Source organism: Cervus elaphus, chromosome 15, assembly GCF_910594005.1.
Source record: "Cervus elaphus chromosome 15, mCerEla1.1, whole genome shotgun sequence".
Taxonomy (NCBI): Eukaryota; Metazoa; Chordata; class Mammalia; order Artiodactyla; family Cervidae; genus Cervus; species Cervus elaphus.
This window is the reverse complement of record NC_057829.1, coordinates 24,501,421-24,519,415: the sequence shown is the minus strand read 5'-3', so window position 1 is coordinate 24,519,415 and position 17,995 is coordinate 24,501,421. Positions and strand designations below refer to the sequence as shown.

The 17,995-nt window shown below is 38.6% G+C and overlaps 3 protein-coding genes across 12 annotated transcripts in view; 2 read left to right on the top strand and 1 right to left on the bottom strand.

Moving 5' to 3' along the window:
• RUFY2 (RUN and FYVE domain containing 2) overlaps positions 1-2,182 on the top strand; it is a 42,992-nt gene extending 40,810 nt beyond the window's left edge. For all 4 annotated transcript variants that reach the window (XM_043924809.1, XM_043924805.1, XM_043924806.1 and 1 more), the window contains exon 18: positions 12-2,182. In XM_043924809.1, coding sequence (XP_043780744.1) covers positions 12-155 — 144 coding nt within the window. In that variant the 3' untranslated portion in view covers positions 156-2,182. The remainder of the gene's footprint in view (positions 1-11) is intronic.
• A 1,139-nt stretch (positions 2,183-3,321) lies between these two features.
• HNRNPH3 (heterogeneous nuclear ribonucleoprotein H3) lies at positions 3,322-12,880 on the bottom strand. Of its 6 annotated transcripts, none has more exons than XM_043924815.1 (10): positions 12,692-12,880; positions 7,910-8,044; positions 7,253-7,391; positions 6,597-6,736; positions 6,010-6,096; positions 5,628-5,743; positions 5,098-5,233; positions 3,980-4,075; positions 3,804-3,896; positions 3,322-3,624 (listed from the first exon to the last, which is right to left on the bottom strand). In XM_043924815.1, the coding sequence occupies exons 2-10, from the start codon at positions 8,019-8,021 to the stop codon at positions 3,548-3,550; spliced, it is 996 nt and encodes a 331-aa protein (XP_043780750.1). In that variant the 5' UTR covers positions 8,022-8,044; positions 12,692-12,880; the 3' UTR covers positions 3,322-3,547. The 6 variants fall into 6 exon arrangements, with proteins under 6 accessions (XP_043780750.1, XP_043780746.1, XP_043780752.1 ...); XM_043924811.1 differs by having other exon boundaries at positions 6,552-6,736; positions 12,692-12,878; XM_043924817.1 differs by having other exon boundaries at positions 6,552-6,736; positions 12,673-12,835.
• A 136-nt stretch (positions 12,881-13,016) lies between these two features.
• PBLD (phenazine biosynthesis like protein domain containing) overlaps positions 13,017-17,995 on the top strand; it is a 34,104-nt gene continuing 29,125 nt past the window's right edge. Inside the window, exon 1 of one of the 2 annotated variants that reach the window (XM_043924819.1) lies at positions 13,017-13,148. The gene's annotated coding sequence lies outside the window, so the exon portion shown is untranslated. Of the gene's footprint in view, positions 13,903-17,995 lie in introns of both variants that reach the window. The other variant, XM_043924818.1, reaches the window with a different exon arrangement.

Sequence of the window (17,995 nt, the reverse complement as noted above, 5' to 3'; positions counted from 1 at the left end):
CCATTTAATAGCACCACTGTAGAAATTGTGGGGAAATTTTCTGTAATGCCTGTTCTGACAACGAACTGCCTTTGCCTTCTTCACCGAAGCCAGTACGGGTTTGTGATTCCTGTCACGCATTACTAATTCAAAGATGCTCATCTAACTTGCCATAATATTCCAGAACTATTCTAATGTATGAAAAGTACCTACAATGAATGATGAATGTTACATATGAACATGTGTACAATGTATTCAGACAGCCCTTAAGCAGCTTTCAGACAGCATTGGTACATTTTACTTTCACATATTCAACTCACAGGAACTCAATGTATAATTTGAGATTTCCTTTGCCATTTTTATTCAACAATAACAGGGCATGCTTTAAAGTAACCTTAGCCTAATTCCTGACTGTAGTTATCATGTAACTCTTTTCCTAATGCCATGGAGAGGCCAGAGAGCATAGCCTACATGTTTGCCTTATTTTGTAAAGGCCTTCTTAAAAATAGGGTTTCAGATTATTATTCTCCAGATTGTCAAATTGATATTTGATGGTGCCTGTAATTTTTTCTTAATGCACTTTAAAGCTTCACAGTTCTCCGAGAACGACTGGAAATGCACATTTTAGAAGTATTAATATTTCAACAGGTTTTTCATTAGCTTGGTAAAGTGTCAACTGTATTTATTTGATTCCCCTCCTCTGCCCCTTTTGCATTAGAAAATGCCTTCTCTGTAGTCAATGTGGTATTTTGCTGAACTTTCAGATACAGTGGGTGAAAGAGGTATTATTTTGTCTCAAAACCTTTTATTTTGAAAATAAGTTATGTCCATTTCTTAGGGAGGACTCACACCTTTAAAAGTCAAAACATAGGAACTGCTCTGGCAGTCTAGTAGTTAGGACTCCACACTTGCACTGCAAGGGGGCACAGGTTGGATCCCTGGACTAGGATCCTGCATACCACATGAGCATGGCCAAAAAAAAGTCAAAACAAACTTTCCTAGAAAAAAATGTAATAGCCAGGATTATAGGCTCCTGATTTTCCCGTAAGCATTTAAGGAGAAATCTAAAATACAGTTAAACTTTGCCTTTGATTATGACAGGTTTGAGTTAAGAAGTTCTGTATTACCTCTCCAGTCCAGTAACTTTTAGGAAGCATTACACTGTGGCAGTCTACTACAGTAGAGTAAAATACCATTTATTAGCACCAAGCCAGGGCCTCGAGCAGACTGAAGATGGACTTTCAGCCCTGCCACTGCATACATACTTGAACTATTTCAAGCATAAAGTCAGTAAACACTAATCCCTGTTAATAGTTTATAGCATACCAAGAATTTAATCTTTAAAACTACCCTTGCACAATTAATGTTTCAACAGCATCACCACTTGGGGTTCCACTTTTTTCTTAAGTCTTAATTTAAGTCATGCACTTTTGAGTCTGTACCTTTTAAACATGCCATTATTGGTATCCACATTACTCCTAAGAGCACTAGTGAATAAATCATGGCTACTCCCTCCCCACTAAGATAGCATTGCTTATTCTACAGGATTGTATCCTGAGTACATACTTCTGTTAAGGTTTAAAATTAATTTTCTAAGTTGCCAAAGTACGAAACCACTATTTTACTTTGATTTCTTTTCCATAATCGTCAGTTTTTAGTCTTAAATCAGAATGGACATACAGATTTATAGGTGGTCTTTAATGCTCTGATAGGAGTATCTGAAACATGAACTATATTCTTTGAACTGTTTTGTACTGATGGGATGGGTTAACATTTTTATGACGAGAATAAGCAAAAATGAAAAATTATAAGTGCTGTTTTTTATTATTGTACTTAAACTTTAAAATGTGATTCTCTTAAATGCCAAGCCTGGTTTCATTCAACAAATAAACCATGATTTTTAGTCCCAATTTAAATTCTTCACCCCTCATTGCCATTGATTTGGGCCTTTTGTAGGCAGGCTTTTTCTAAGAAATTGAAACTTGCTCCATTTTATTTTGACTTGTATCTAAAAACCATAATCTAATTTTGGATTTCATGTAATAGAACTTTGTATTTTGTGAACTTTGTGTACCGTTCCCTCATCTAGTAGTACTATCATCTAACGCTATTATGGTGCCAAGGAATTGTGATTGTAATTCTCATATTCACACTTCTCTAAAATGTTGATTTTATATAACAAATAAAACACCTAAAAAATTAAGCCTGTTTTAGAAAAGTGGTGTGAGCCTAGTAATTAAGGGAGTGAGTACAGGCAGTAAGATGAATCATTGCTCCAGTTGATAGGTTCCACTTATGCTACCAAGCTGCCTTCTTTAAGAACAGCAGAAATCCTGTGTCACTTTGTCTAATATTCATTTAGACATAGTACCTTCTACCAATTTGATTTCTAATCATTAACTGACACAAAGCATTCTAGGACAGACGCCATACTCATCTCCCACATTGATATTTATTACATTAATAACATTTCTAGCAAAAACAAGTAACAAGTTCAATAACTGAATTCACATTGACAGGTTTCATTTTGATCCATTAGCCAATTTGGGAAAAAAAGCCATATTGATCAAAGGGATTTAAAAGTAAAGCACCTTTTTTCCTTGCTACATAAAATTATTAAATACAATGGCTCTAAAACTCGAAACAAATTAGATGCAAAATCCAATCGCAAGACTCTCAAGACATGGACTTGTCTTACATTTTAAAAAGTAGTCATCTATACAGTTATTAAAAAAGCCATATGCTTTAACTATCTGGCTGGAAACTGAATACACCTGGGGGAATTATACTCCACGGTAAATACCTTTGTACTTGTAGTGAATCTCATTGTCACCGAGAACCTTAACCTAGTCTAAGACATTTTGAGAACTTACAACTATCACTTTTGGGAAACATTTTTTTGGTACTTCAGTCAAGTGCTGAGGGGATTTCTTCTAAAGTCTAGAGCTAGAATCTAAACTTCCAACACTCCCATCTGCAGGTAACACAATTATGAATATACGTTAAGTCCAGATACCTCCTAGATTGTTAATATTTCAGAGCTATGCTGGATAAATGTCTGAAAATATAGAATTAGCTGAGTTTATACTCCTGAAGTCACCTAAACTCATCTTTAGGTTTTATATTTACAGTGTTGTCCAAGAGAAATTAAAGAGTAACACTAATTCTTCTCCAAGCTCTATTCCAGATGTCTGCTTATTGAGACTTGTAGTTTATGCAGAGGTGAACCATTGTCCTCTTAAACTACTTCTTATAGAGCTAATAGTAAAATACATCAACCCAAATCTTATGAAAGCAGCACATCCTCAGAAGTAACTAGTATATAAAAAGTATCAACATCAGTGGTTTGAATATAAAAATTTATTTTTTTTAAGTCAAAGTATGCAACAAATAAAACCTACAGAAAACAGATTTTCCCATCACAATCTGTTGCTTTACCAAATAATATTTTGAAAACACATTCCTTCAGTCATTATAAAGTTCTTAAAATACAAAAGAAAGTAATTCTGTAAGAAAGTCTAGTAGACCAGATGCTGTTGTCAGGACTTTTATATGTGTGGTTATGCTTTTAGTACATCCCACGCCATCCACCTCCACTCATGCCACCTTGCCCGTAGTAACCGCCACTGCCTCCACCACCACGGCCTTAGGAAAAAGAAGACATTAAGAACCATTTAGTAGAGGATACAAATGCACAAGTTATTAAAAATACAAACAATATTGTAAGTCAACTATGCAATTAAAAAAAAGGAACAATATATGAACTTTAAACTGCACCACATATGGGGACTCAAATGGAACAACAACAAGGAAAAGACACTCACCATAACCACCCAAGCCATCAGGAGTACCATATCCTCCACTGTAATTGTTCCCCATTCCCATTCTTCCAACAGATCCATAGCCTCCCTGATTATCTTAAAAAAAAAAAAAAAAAAAAAGTTTGAGATTGACTTGCTAAGTGTCTGACTCGGCTTAATATTTAAAAAGCTTTACATACCCATTCCATCTCTGCCGTAGCCTCCCATTCCAGAACCTCCCATTCCAGAGCCGCCTCCAGGAGTTGAATTCAAGAAGAGTTCAATGTATCGATGTTCTTTTGAGTAATAGGGGGAAAAGGAATGTTGAATAAAATTTATAAATAAGTGCGAAAAGCTTGACTAGCTAACATTAACATGAAAAAGAATGCTTGCAAATTCCTAATGGAGTGACTGAATGCCAGATATAACTAAAATCTAAGGTTCATTTAAACTGTTCAAGCTTGAACTAGTTACCAGTGTTTTACGATTCAGTTTCCTATCTATAAAAGAGCTGACTCATTATTTTAGAACCTGCTGGTATACATCTTAAAAATAATTCCAGAACTTCCCTAGTGGTTCAGTGGTTAAGAATCTGCCTGCCAATGCAGGGGACACAGTTTCAGTCCCTGGTTTGGGAATATTCCACATGCTGCAGAACTAAGCCGACGTGCCACAACTACTAAGCCTGCACTTGAGAGCTACAACTACTGAGGCCCAAGCACCTGAGCACCTGTGCTCTGCAAGAAGAGAAGCCACCATAAGAAGCCCACACACTGCAACTAGAGTAGCCCCTGCTTGCCACAGCTAAGAAAAGCCCTTGCACAGCAACAAAGACCCAGTGTGCCCATAAAAAAAATAAAATCCCACTTGATATATAAATATATATATTCCAGGCCCATTCATAGAACTGAATTAGCATATTGAGAGTAGTGTCCAGGGCAACTTATTTTTATTAAGTATCAAGTGATTAATGTGTGGTCAGATTTGGGAATCACTAGAGATTAAATTTAATGGCTTAAAAACAAATTTGATGACATGGAGGAATAACTCACCCAGTTATCAATGTATAGATAAAGAAACAGTATTAATTTCCAAATGGCATAAAAACTTAGGCAAGTGCAACATTTCTCCTGTTTAGTAACTTAAGCTCTAATAATCTGTGAAGTATAAAGAGCCTGAGTTAACTCTTCAATAGAAATCCCCTTAGAAAGGCAAGTCTGAACTTATTAGCACCCACATGGTTTCAGGTCCCAGACCACTAAGCTCCTAGAACCTCTTACATTTGAGTAATCACAAATGAGAGGGTTACACCACTTACGCATGTTATTCTTATCTTTAGACATGGCAGCTACCGCATCTTCATGTGTCACAAACTCTACATCTGCTTCTCCTGTTGCTCTGCCATCAGCTCCAATATCAATATGCACTCGGATTGGATTTAGTGGTGAGAAGAACTAAAGAAAACACTTATTTTACTATTCTACTTAGATCACTGGAAGACAATTACCATGCACACTGGTTTTAAGTCTATCAAACGCAAAGTGATCTTTGAAATTAACCCAGGTGATATTATAAAATATTTTAAGGCCACTGGGGTCTCAACAAGTAATGAGTGAGTGATTGACTTGGCCCAAAGAGCTGAAATTTGCTTATTTTCTAACCAATTTGTAATGAGGCAGTTTCAAATCAGTAATAGCAGCCATCTACTACCATTATTTTCAGTTCCTCATTTCTAATCACAGTCTGGGGAAGCCAAACCAAACCACTAAAACTTACTGGCTTGTTACATAGAATACTCAAATTAGACACTGATTATATATAAAACCACTAATTGCTAAAATTACTCACATTAGCAATATCATTTTCAGTTGCACGAAAAGGCAGTCCTCTCATATGTACAAAATGACCACCATGAAAACCCGAACTTGCATCACCAGCTCCACCATAACCATGTCCTCCCATACCTAGAAAATAAAATTTCCAAAGATTATTTCTTTCCCATACACACCTTTTCCTATTTACACACTTTTCACCGACACCCCAAGTAATCTTAACACTTGGTTTTTCTAAATATCATATGGAAATTTTTCTGTAAGCATACATCTATATTAAGCCTTATGTAGGAATACACTGAAATATGCCTGAGTTGATTTTTGTATACAAGTCATCTATACTAAGTGCATGTAGAGCAAATATTAAAATTCACCTAAAAATCACTTTTTAATTTTACCTCTTCCATCTCTCATTCTGTCATCAAATCCATCATTTCCATAGCCATAATTATTATAGCCACCATAGTCATCAAAACCTCCATAACCTGTGTTAATTTAACAAGAAACACATGAATAAGCTTTCAAGAGATAAAATTTTATAATCTAGTTTATAAAAATTATCTTCTGACAAGCACTCTGGTTAACTTACTGTTACAAGTTTGCAACCCCTCCAACCAAGTTTGCAACACCCATTTTAGTGCATATTAAAAAAGCAGTTAACACTTGTATGAAAAGCACACATTTAGACATAAAAATTTTCATCCTGATTCCAAACAGAAAACGTCAAAACGTGGCAATCTCTTAAAAATGTTCGTGTAGGTAAACTAGGTGCCAACACATGCATCAATCAAGTCCCATAGCTGCCCATGGGAATCCACATTTGTATGAACAGATTAAACCTAGTAGGTACTGAAATTACTGCCATTTCTGTATTTCTTGACAAAGTGTCAGGAACGTTAAGAAAATGACAACAGAACCTTTGTTCATTAGATACACATACCACCATCATATCCATCACCTCCTCGTCGCATTCTGTCATACATACTTCCACGCCCAGCTCCATAATAACCCCCTCTTCCTCCTATTGGTCTATCATATGGTCCTGGTCGCTGGCCCAGCAATCTTCTTGGTGGATCATAAAATCCTTTGATTTCACTCCTGCTACTTCTGAAGATCTCAATATACCTATTTGAAAATGGTTTAAGGTACAGGTTTCAGCATAAACGTATTAGAGTAAATAAAATACTGGGCAAAATGCAGTAAGTTTTTCTACATCTAAATATAACCCAATTAAAACTGCCTAAATACACCAAAAGTTAACATTCCTTTACACCTACAAACTTAAATAATTAATATTTAAGTTTTAAAGCAAATTAAGTAATTTGAAAACAATTCACAAAATACAACTTTAAGTTTGTTTTGTTTAGTATATAATAGATGTTTAGAGAAAATAGTTGATTATACAAAAACATTTATCAACATCATCCTACAGAAAAATGGAAACAAATCTAATTTTAATTTAAGCAAACTATTAGCATTAATTCCCCACCCAAATCTGTAGTTTCCAAGTTAAATTTAGATAATTATCAATTCTTTTAAACTACCCCAGAAAAATGTTACTGTTACCCCCCCATTAAGCAATAGTGACCCACAACCCCCAAAAATAAAAATTTAACACCATCCCAAACTCTCCATCCCCACCTGTGCCCTATTCTTTCCTTGTGTTTCCCCAGAGCATTTTCTGCTATCTCCTTTGAAGCAAACTGCACGAAGGCCTCCCCTGTGCTTCTCCCCTGGTAGTCCATCGTCAATGTTATCCCATTTGGCACGATTTCCAACCCTTTAACCCAAGGACAAATAACCCCATCAAGGGGAACAGTGTTAAAGGCTGAAACATTCCCATCTGAATCAAATATTTAAAACAAGTCTAAACAAAAACAAAACAAAAAAAAAAAGCTTAGTTTCCCCATCACCCCATAATACAAAGGAAGATCTTTTCAAATATTACTGGATTATATAATTTTTTTTTGCGACCAATGTCTTTTAAAATTACACACAAACTCACAAAAGGCCACCTAACATTACATGGAAAAAAAAAATTTAACTATGCTCCATATGCTAATTCATGATTCATCATACATAATTACTCTCAATTATGTTCACTGCATATTAGGTTTTACATATTTTTACACATTCTGTATTGAATATTAACTGGAGCACATTTCATAACTTAATACGTTAACCCAGATACACTCAAATCAAAAAGTCCCCCAAATAAATGGGTTTTACAAATTAAAAACTGAGTAATAGAAATATAAAATTAAAATACTACTAAACTTTGACTAATACTAGAGGTACCTTGAAAGAACTGAACTATTTCCTCTTTGCTGCAACCAAATGGCAGTCCACGAAGTCGTACTGTCCCATCACTAGCGTCATTTGGACCATTATGTTTCATAACCCAATCCATCTCAATACCGTTTGATTTAAATGCTATAAAAAATAAACAAGCACACAAAGCAGTCAATCAAAATACACTCTTGCCAGAGGTACTGAAGAACCAACTCTCAGTGGTGCACAACAGCAAATGTAACACATGGTTATACAACGGTACAATACCTTTTATTTCAGGGCAGACAAAAAGATGGGGTAAAGGCAGTGAAACCTAACCCTCCCCCAACCCTGAATTTCCAAGTATTAAATGTTATAATTTTAAGAAAGCTTCATAATTCTACCATCAATCTTCAAACTCTTTTTGACCCTGTCCATCTAGTCTTTTCCTCATGTCTCAAATGTTCCTTCATGTTTTCCAAGTTTTATTATTCACTTGAAATAGTTACGTAAATTCTTCAAAAAAACTCACTCAAAAGTTGTATACAGTACCACCATCCATTCACAGTAAGAGCCTAAGTCAGAAGTACAATGAGTACTCCTTTTGATGTTGGAAAAATGGTACTAAAGTCTAACCTTAATAGATGCACTTAATTCTGAACATACCAGATTGTTTCCGAAGGGGGAACAAAGTCCTGTTTAACTATAAAACTGATTTAAACACTCCCCAAAAGCAAGTTTTAAAATTACTGACTTAATTAGGCCGAGTTTTAAAACTGGAATAAAAGGACACCCCAAAACAGCTTTTTAAAGCTACCTGTTTGGCAATTATTGAAGATAGTATATTAAAAACCAGTTCACTACTTTCAAATAGTTTTTTTTTTGAAAAAAGTAACACAATCACATTCAAAAAGTTATTAAAAAATGGTACAAGAAGCCCTCCTTCCCCCTCAAAAGAAGTCATCCACCAAATTCCCATCCTGAGACAATCACCCGTTCTTTTAACAATTCCCAAACATTTTGAAGAGGTTAATGCAGAAGTCCTTCAGCTGCAGAAACTTACCAGATCTTATAAATTTCATTATGCAGCTGTAGGAATCCTACTCACCTGAATATTTCAAACCTTTCCCTCACCACATCCTCCCCTGTAAACAAAACAATTTGTTCACTTGATTCCTTTAAGCTTGAGGATATTTCATATAAGCAGTATTCACTAATACTTAATTTCACATGATTTAATTATTAGCCCAACTGTTTGGGGTAGCATCTGCAAAGAGGAGAAATTTCCCCCAAGAAACCATGCATTTAAAATAATGCTAATGTAGAAATTATCCAAATGTGGCTATCCAGCAAATTCCTCTGTATATGAATCACCTTTGTACTTTGTTTGCTTTGCGCATGTATGGTTAGTCCAACTCTGCCTTTTTAAAATGCTATCCTAAGTGCCACTCTAGACACAAACGTTCAAGATTTTTATCTGACATTACAACTATCATGCACGAAAATAACTGGGAAAAACTTTTAAGACAAAGGAAACTCTTGGCTTGAATCCCTAGTCTGTCACTCACAGCTACGTAGTTTATTAGTAAGCAAACTACTTAACCTCTGCATTCAACTGTAAAATGTAGCAGTGGTACTTATACCTCACTGGACTAGGAAGAATCCATGCTTAGTCTGCAACACAGTAATCATTCAATGGTGGCCACTGTTACTGGATTCCAAGGGGCCTTGTAAAACTAATGAAATAAGCTACAAACAAAATAACTGAACCTTAAAGGATAGGAACCTATCCTGAAATGAAATAGACTGTTACAAGTTTTTTTCCAAGTCAACAGAGGCTTAAATTTTCAAGCATTTTTAGGAGTTGTCTAAAGACAAGAGAGGGTGAAAAAAGGAGGGTCTCTGGAAAGGTTTACTTGGATACATCAGCTAAACAATTTAAAAAATAGTTCTAAGAGTCGCCCTGAAAGTAGGCTTTGGGAAAAGGAGACATTTTGGAGATCTTGATCATTTTCTTAAGGGGGAAAAAAAAGGCAGCAACCCAAGACATAACCGTTTTCTATAAAGGGGAATTTAACAACAGAAGTGGAAAAAATGGGAAGGATCTAAACCTCCATTTGTTAACCTCCCAATGAAAAACTTAATTTGTTGTGAAAAGACCTTAGAAATGGTGACTTTATATAATTTAGAACATTTTCCCCCTCAATGTAAAGGTACTGTTTCAGGAACAAATACCTTCCCTCCTAAAGAGGGAAACTGACTTATCTTTACTATAAACCTTATTAGCACCTTCCCAGAAACACTAGCAAGGAAACTAGTTTTGATTTTTGGATCAGCCTGTACCAATGAGACCTATATAAAACATAGTCTATTTAAGAAAAAACAATCTGTTAATACAATTCTATTTAGAAAACAAAACCAAGACGGATTCTAAACTCATTAAAATGAGTATTTGTTCTTATACATTAATAAAGCTGTCTCAGAAACTACCTAAATAAACATTTACTACTTATTCAGGATAATCCACCTCAACCCTTCTTTGCAACAGTGTCTAATGGCTAATGTCCAGGGGCTAATTTTTTAAAAGAATTCCTAGTGTTAGAACCAATTAAAATACCAGCAGCTGGAATACTAGGATAATCTTGGTCAGTTCTTTATGAGATTTAAAATATATTTTCCTAAACATTATGCTACATGAAGGATGCCAGTCATAAAAGATCACATAATGTATGATTTTAAGTGGATGACACTTATGTGAACTGTATCCCAAAGCTGTCAAGAAAAAGCAACTAAAAAAGGCAAAAGAGACAAAATTCCTTTATAACACAGAGGTATATACCATCTTCATAAATATAACACAAAATAAGTATTTGATGCGTTAGTAACTTTCTAAATGGTAACCCAACTGCTGCTAAAAAATGAGGAATTTCAAAATTTGGTCAAGAAATTATAAAAAACACGGAAATTTTACATCATTCCGCTTTCATTGTGCTTGCTCCTTAATTTTAAAAACAAGAGACACCACCACTACACCTAAAGTGAAGCGAAACCTCTAAAATGATTGGGTTCTTAACGACCAGCCTCTGCAGTTCAGTCACTTGTTTACCGAAATACCACCACCAGAAGAACAGTTATTGAACATATTAAGGCAATTAGGTGGATTTCCAGATTACCATGCAGATGAAAAACAGGGCAAGAAAAAGTTTCTAGGGTAATTCAATCAGCGAAGCTGTTACATCACATACTATTGATCATTTATAGGAAACTGGGCTGTCTTTTCAAAGTCCACGAGAAGCACAGAAAGTCTTCAGCAATAGGAACTGTAGTTTTTTTTACCGCTGTAAAAATAGCCATGCCTATACCTTTTGTACGGCTTCAATGAAAATTACAGACACAATTCTTCAATGTTCTAAGGACTAAAACCATCGCAACATCACATGACTGAACTTGCTGTTTGTCTTTCTGTTGAGCAGGCTTATTTTCTTGGTCAAAATGTTACTACAGTCCTACATCAAATAGAAAACAGGCTTAGCTACCAAAAGAAAATAAACCATAACGGTGTTTTTAAGTATTTTGTTTCCATGGCCTTACAATCTTTGCAAAAAACACAACCCCTGGAGACTTAGTAATTCCTATACACAGAGTTTTGCCATCACTGGTGGTGTTTTAACAACTGTTTCCCCCAAGTAAAACTCCTACTTAATTCTAACCCAGTATTTGCCAAACTACACAAAACCATTACACCATCCCACCCCCGCTCAATGGTTCAGAAAGCCTATTTTCATAGTTCATCTATCTGAAATAAGCCCATTTCAAATTCCTATTTGATAAATCACTCGCTTTTCTGCTTACAAAACAATTACCCAGTCTTTCAGTAAGTTTAAGATAAGGATGGGAAGGAGGGAAAAAGAAAACCCTTTGGAAAATGAGTACGTACTCTTTTCGAAGTTCCAAATGTGGAATATAAGGGCCGGCTAAGCGTCCTTTATTCCGCCCCGGAGACTTTTCGTTTATCTAGCTGCCCTAGAGACCGAAGAGCTAGGGAGAGTACGCCACTTCCTAGCCCGGCAGCCAAGCCTGCCTTAGAAACCTTCGCCACCGGGCGGCGGAATTACAAAGGAGGCCGTCTGCCTCCTTTGTCCTGGATTTAGGAGTTGAGCGCCTTCGTCGCCATTGGCTTTCCTCCCCCAGCTCCAGCCTCTCTCATCTTGGGAATCTGCGTCAGAAGTCACTCGCAGTCCCGCCGGCCCAGGTAGCCCAGCCGAGACTGCGGAGGACGGGAGGCCTCGGTAGGAGGCCAGGCCCATCCGGCGCCATTTCCATCGGGAGCGCGCCCGACGGGCCAGATCCTCCCCACACCCAAGTGCCCAGACTTCCCCTGCTCGCTTCCTTCCCACCCTCATCCCTTGCGCGAAGCTTTAACCAACCCCCGGCCTCCTAAGTCAGTTTTCGGAAGCTGAGGGGCAAAAAGCAGAAAGAGGAGAAGGGCGGGAAGCCGAGGGCGCCGCGCTGCCGTACCCAAAATGGCGGAGGCCAAACCAGCAGGGAATGGAGGGGAAATGCTGGATGACCCCCACTTCAGGGCTCGGCTTCATCCACTGAACTCCACCTGAGTTAATCCTCCTTCCGACAGGCCGCCTTCCTGGAAGTGGGAGATCGCCTGGGAGGCGCAGCCTGGCTGCCTCCAAGTGGCGACCTCTACACTTCCCCCAGTCCGCCGCCCCACCCCCTCCCAGTCGCTCTGCCGTCCTTCTCCCGACTCCGCTCTCGAAACTACCAGCCCAACCTACCCCCTTTTACTTCAGATACCCTGTCGGGCGACAGTAGCGCCGACTCCGGTGCCCGCGGGGTCTGGTCGTGAGGAAGCAGAAGTCGCCCGCCTCGGGTAGAGCCCCCACAACGGTTCTCCCAACCGTCTCTAGCGGGGGCAACCGCTAAGGAAGCTGCGCAGCAGAGCTACTGGCTTGGGGGGATGGGAGAGAGCGAGCGAGGAGAAGTGGGTGGAGCGAGAGCAAGGGAGACCGGCCGGCCCCGCTCTCGCGAGACAAAACAGTTGCTCTCGCGAGACAGGAGAGTCGGTTTCGCCTTTGCGGCGGCGGGAGAAGTGCGCTTGCGCGTTGGTCGGCTGACTAGTTGGGCAAGAGGTGGAGAGAAGACGGGGTTGGTCAAATTAGAGAAAGAGGCCGCGAACTCCACCTTTCCGGCTTACTATATAGCCACCAAATTCTTGGAACAAACCCTTCTGCTCTCTCTCTCGAAGATATCCGTGCGTATTGTAGGAACCCGTGGTGTGGTGTCCCGGTGTGGAAAAGTTCTCTGATGCTCTACCGCATCACGAACTTCGTGATGCGGTAGAGCATCAGAGAAGAAGTTCTGTAGAGGCCCCGCCCTTACCCAGCGTCACCTGCGTGGAAGGGGCCCCACGTGGTTCGGCTGCCAAAAGTGGGGAGGGCTTTTCTTGTCCACCATGTTTGTGTTATGCAGTAAAAAGAGTAGGGCTTCTCCGCTGGAAAGATGCGAAAGTGACCACCAGGCCCTGACTTGGGCTGGGCCTCTTCCCCTGGCCTTGGCGCTGACGGCGCAGCCGCCCTAAAGTGTGCCTCTTTAGGGGCGGGCTGTGTTAGTTATTGAAGTTTCCCTGCAAATCTCTCCTCGCTTCCTCCTCTCCTTTGCCTTTTCTCTTGGTTTTAATCTCTCCCACTTTGTAATTTCAGCTACCCATCTACCGCTTGCGTCGCCCGACTTTGAGTTGTTTTCCAAATAGTGCTTTGCATTCTTGAAAAATGCCTGTACAAGTGACAACTAGTAAATAATTTTTGGTTGTGCTGGGTCGCATACCACTAAGGTTCCTAGTGACAGCTTTTGGGGTTAAAAAAAAAAAAAAAAAGGCCGAATTTCTGTAAGAAGAGTGGAGGGCAGTCCTAGTACCGAGATCAGCGCAAGTTAAAGAGCAAACGAGATCAGTGAAAGTTAACTTGCAAACAAGGAACATATCATGCGGGGGAGAGACGGAAATGAGTGTGAGTACGCAGATGTTCCTGCAGGTTGGGAATGTGGACAAAACTAGATTTTAGGCCTTAAATATCCAGTCAGAGACTTTGTACAGACACTGCAAGCCCGTCGAGGGTGGGGTGATGGGCGCAAGGAGTATTAGCAGTAGAGAAGCTAGAATAATTTTTCCTCCCTGAGGTATGCAGTTTGTAGTGTGGAGAAGGAAGGCCAGTTACCGTCATACAATGGAAACTTCCATTTCGTGGCTATAATACATCCGCAAACCTGCTTAAGACAAGTGTGGGGTAGTAAGAATTGGCTAGGTCATAATGTCCTACTGCCTTTTGTGAGCCCACTCTCTCCAAATAACCCTCAGAGAAATGGAGAAGGGAAAATGTGGTCTTCATTACAAGAGATAGAAAAGCAAAACGTATAGTGTAATAACGATAGCTCACGATTATTGAGAGCTTGCTTGAGCTAGGTGCTGTGTTCAATTCACTGACTATTACCTTAAAAATAATGTCCCCATTTTACAGATGATATGCCTAAGTCCTAGAGAAATTTAAAAAGATACCCAAGATCTCACACCTAGTGACAGAAGCTAGGATTGAAACCCAAATGGTTTTACCCCAGGGACTAGGGTCTTAAAAGCACTATGGACCTACCTGGGGATGTATTAAGGGAACAAAATATATTTAGGCAAATTGAAGTTAGTTCCCCTAAATAACGCTGCAGTTACCGTCATTTCTGGAGACTTGCAGTTAACAGTTTATTGGCTGGAGACTTTTGAACTGGCCTGAAACTTAGTATCACTGACTGGGGGTGGGGGAGGTTTCTTTTCTCTTTTTTCCTATTGATTGCTGTATTAGTAAAGACTCCAAGGTCTACTTCAGATGGAGTTCTTCCCTGGATTCAAGTTACATCATTATCCTTTGTGACTTTCAACCTGATTTGGTAAATGGAATTCTGTAATCCTTTTTACCCCTTGCCTGAATTCAATTTGTTTACTGCCTGAGTTTGGCATTCTCTCCACATATTTTTTATGGCTATGGATCAAAATTCTAAAACCGTTCTAATGACTTTTCATCACCAAACTGCAATATTTTCTTTGGGGGTTTTTTTGGCCACAGTTTTGTTTGTATTGGGCACTCTCCTGTTTGCCAACCTGCATGCTTAGGAAGGACTTGAAATTAGCAGATACATTCCTTTTGCCTTTTTATTATTATAGCAAGTAGGATGTTTTGAGCTTTTTAAAAAATACATGATATAGGGATAAACTTAATTTTTATTTGGCTTCCTATTTTGTGCATGCTCAGTTGCTCATTCATGTCCAACTCTTTGGGACTACATGCACTGTAGCCTGCCAGGCTTCTCTGTCCATGGAATTTTCCAGGCAAAAAGACTGGAATGGATTGCTGCTTCCTACTACAGAGGATTGTCCTGACCCAGAGATGGAACCTGAGTTCTTGCATCTCCTGCATTGGCAGGTGGATTCTTTTAATACTCAACGCTTTTCTCAAAAAGTGCCTATCAACTATTCCCATCTACAAGTTGAGTCCTTTAAGGCTTGGTGAAATTGGCTCACCACTGCTTCAGTGGTCCCTACAGAATTGTTTCCAGATCAGTCCCTGTGGAATTGTTTCCATAGAGATGGTTAGAACTAAGAACTCCCAGCTGCATTGGGGTGTTTGTTTTTTCGTTTTTTTTCCTCTTTGTCTTCCTTTCCATCATTTCATTGCTTTCCTATTATATGGAAATCAGAGGAACCCTGGAGAGGATCTTGTTAGAGTCCAAAATGAGAGAAAAGATGAAAAAGGAGAAGAAAATAGAAGTACCCACAGCTCCCAGAGGAAAACAAGACACAGAGGAAAACAAGACACAGACATGAGATCATGACTACACCACCAGGAAGAGAACAGGAAAATTCCATGCAGAGCTTGAAAAAAGAAGAAAGAAATTGAAGAGATTGCACTCTCCTGGGTGAGGGAAGGCACATTAACTAAAAGTTGGCTAAAATAGTTGTTCACATACCCCTACTGCATTCTGAAATAACATAAAAACAGGATTATAATCTTTGCCTATAGGAAAAGCAAATAAACTTAACAACAAACCCACAAATAAGTTTCTAGGAGTGTTTCTTAATGGTTTCTGAGCACTAAATCTGTCGTACTAAGGTTTTGTGAAGTGCTTATTCTTTTATATATTAATATATTTACTGTCTTTAGAAAGCAGTGATCTCCATAATTCAAAATTATTTCTCAAGACAAAGCTTAATTACACAGTTTACATTCTTGATATTTTGTTTGTTTGTTTCTTCAAATCACCTTAGTGTTTATTCTGGGATTAGGGAAACCAAGAGGTCTCATCCAATGTGAATAACCATACACCAAGTAAACAAATTGTGACTTAAAAAGAAGAGAGCATCTAGCACACTTTCTCTAGTTTTTGAAAATAATTTAAAATGTTGAACATTATTTCTGTTCCAGTGGATTGCTGGGGAGAACAGGGAAAACAGCCACAAAAGATAGCTACTTAAGGAATTTAAGTCAACTTATTATACTGCTTTTAATATTCCATAAGCATGTTGATAACTTAGAGAACACAGTACAGATATCAGACCATTCCTTCCCTTTCCCCACACATGATTTTAAATTTCTAAGTTGTAGTTAAAAATACATGTTTTCATTATGTACATATCAATACATATGCCTCTTAGTGTACAAATAACAATGGTTATATTGGGGATGAAGGTACTTTAATTTTCACCACAGTCTAGCAAACTTATTATTTGTTGAACCAATAAATAGAATCAGAAGATAAAACAATGCTCCAAACTTTATAAAGGAAATCATTGACAAAATTACAATTGTCTTCATAACCAGGGAGTCAGATCGGCCTAGGTTCTAACCCTAAGATTTCACACTTACCTACAGCTGTTTGATTCTGAGGCAGTTAACTTTGCTGAAACTCAGTTTTTGTTGCTGTTTGTTTGTGGCCACGTCAAGGTATGACCTGCGGGATCGCAGTTTCTTGACCAGGGATTGAACCCATCCATGAGAAGGATATGGCAACCCACTCCAATATTCTTACCTGGAGAATCCCATGAACAGAGAAGCCTGGTGGGCTGCTGTTCATGAGGTCACAGAGTCGGACACGACTGAGTGATTAAGCCAAAAAAAAAAAAAAAAATGCACCCTACTTTGGGAGTTTGGGGTCTTAATCTCTGGACTGCCAAGGAAGTTCCCTGAATCTTAAGTTTCTTAGTGTCTAAAATGAGTTGTTATATAGAGGTTAGTAGTTGAAATAATTCCAGTTCTGTCCTGTTTCTTGTCTTTTATATCGTTAATGTGGTCCTTCCTGTAAAACTTATTTCAATAGTGAGTTTAGTAGAAAAATTTTGGAAAGTACAATGTCCTAAGCACTGTGTTGCGTGGGAGGGAGCAGCAAAAATTATTCCAGGGAAATCTGTAAAATCAGATGAGTACCAAGAATCATCTGTGGACAGAATGAGTGATATTTCACATATAAATGGGCTTCCCTGGTGGCTCAGCTGGTAAAGAATCCACCTGCAGTGTGGGAGACCTGGGTTCAATTCCTGGATTGGGAAGATCCCCTGGAGAAAGGAAAGGCTACCCACTCCAGTATTTTGGCCTAGAGAATTCCATGAACTGTATAGTTCATGAGGTCGCAAAGAGTCAGACATGACTGAGTTACTTTCACTCACTCACATGTAAATACTGCTGTTTTCCAACATAGGCAGATGTGGTTGCTATTAATAAAGTAGAAATTGATTTGAAGGCATTAGTAAAATCCTAGCATTTCAGTATATGTTTCAGTCTACAAAAAATGGCTGACTCTGTGCTCCTAATGCAGAGGGTCCAGGTTCAATCCCTGGTCAGGGTACTAGATCCCACATGCTGCAACTAAGAGTTCACATGCTGTAACTAAAGATCCTGCATGCTGCAACTAAAAAGGAAAAAGGCCCTGCATGCCCAACTAAGACCTGGCACAGCCTAATTGATTAAAGAAAATAGAATGGAGAGTTCCCATGTATCCCTCACTCAGTTGCCTCTATTATTAACATCTTGCTTTTATTATTATGTGTTTGTTACAACTAATGAA

What these genes read in the sequence shown, in the direction of transcription:
- HNRNPH3 (XM_043924811.1), bottom strand. Translation starts at nt 8,021, where the DNA reads ATGGATTGGGTTATGAAACATAATGGTCCAAATGACGCTAGTGATGGG. An exon ending in CTGAAAATGATATTGCTAAT is followed by an intron (nt 5,234 to 5,627) that starts GTGAGTAATTTT and finishes TGTTTTCTTTAG; the next exon opens with TTCTTCTCACCACTAAATCC. An exon ending in TAAAGATAAGAATAACATGC is followed by an intron (nt 4,076 to 5,097) that starts GTAAGTGGTGTA and finishes ATTACTCAAAAG; the next exon opens with AACATCGATACATTGAACTC.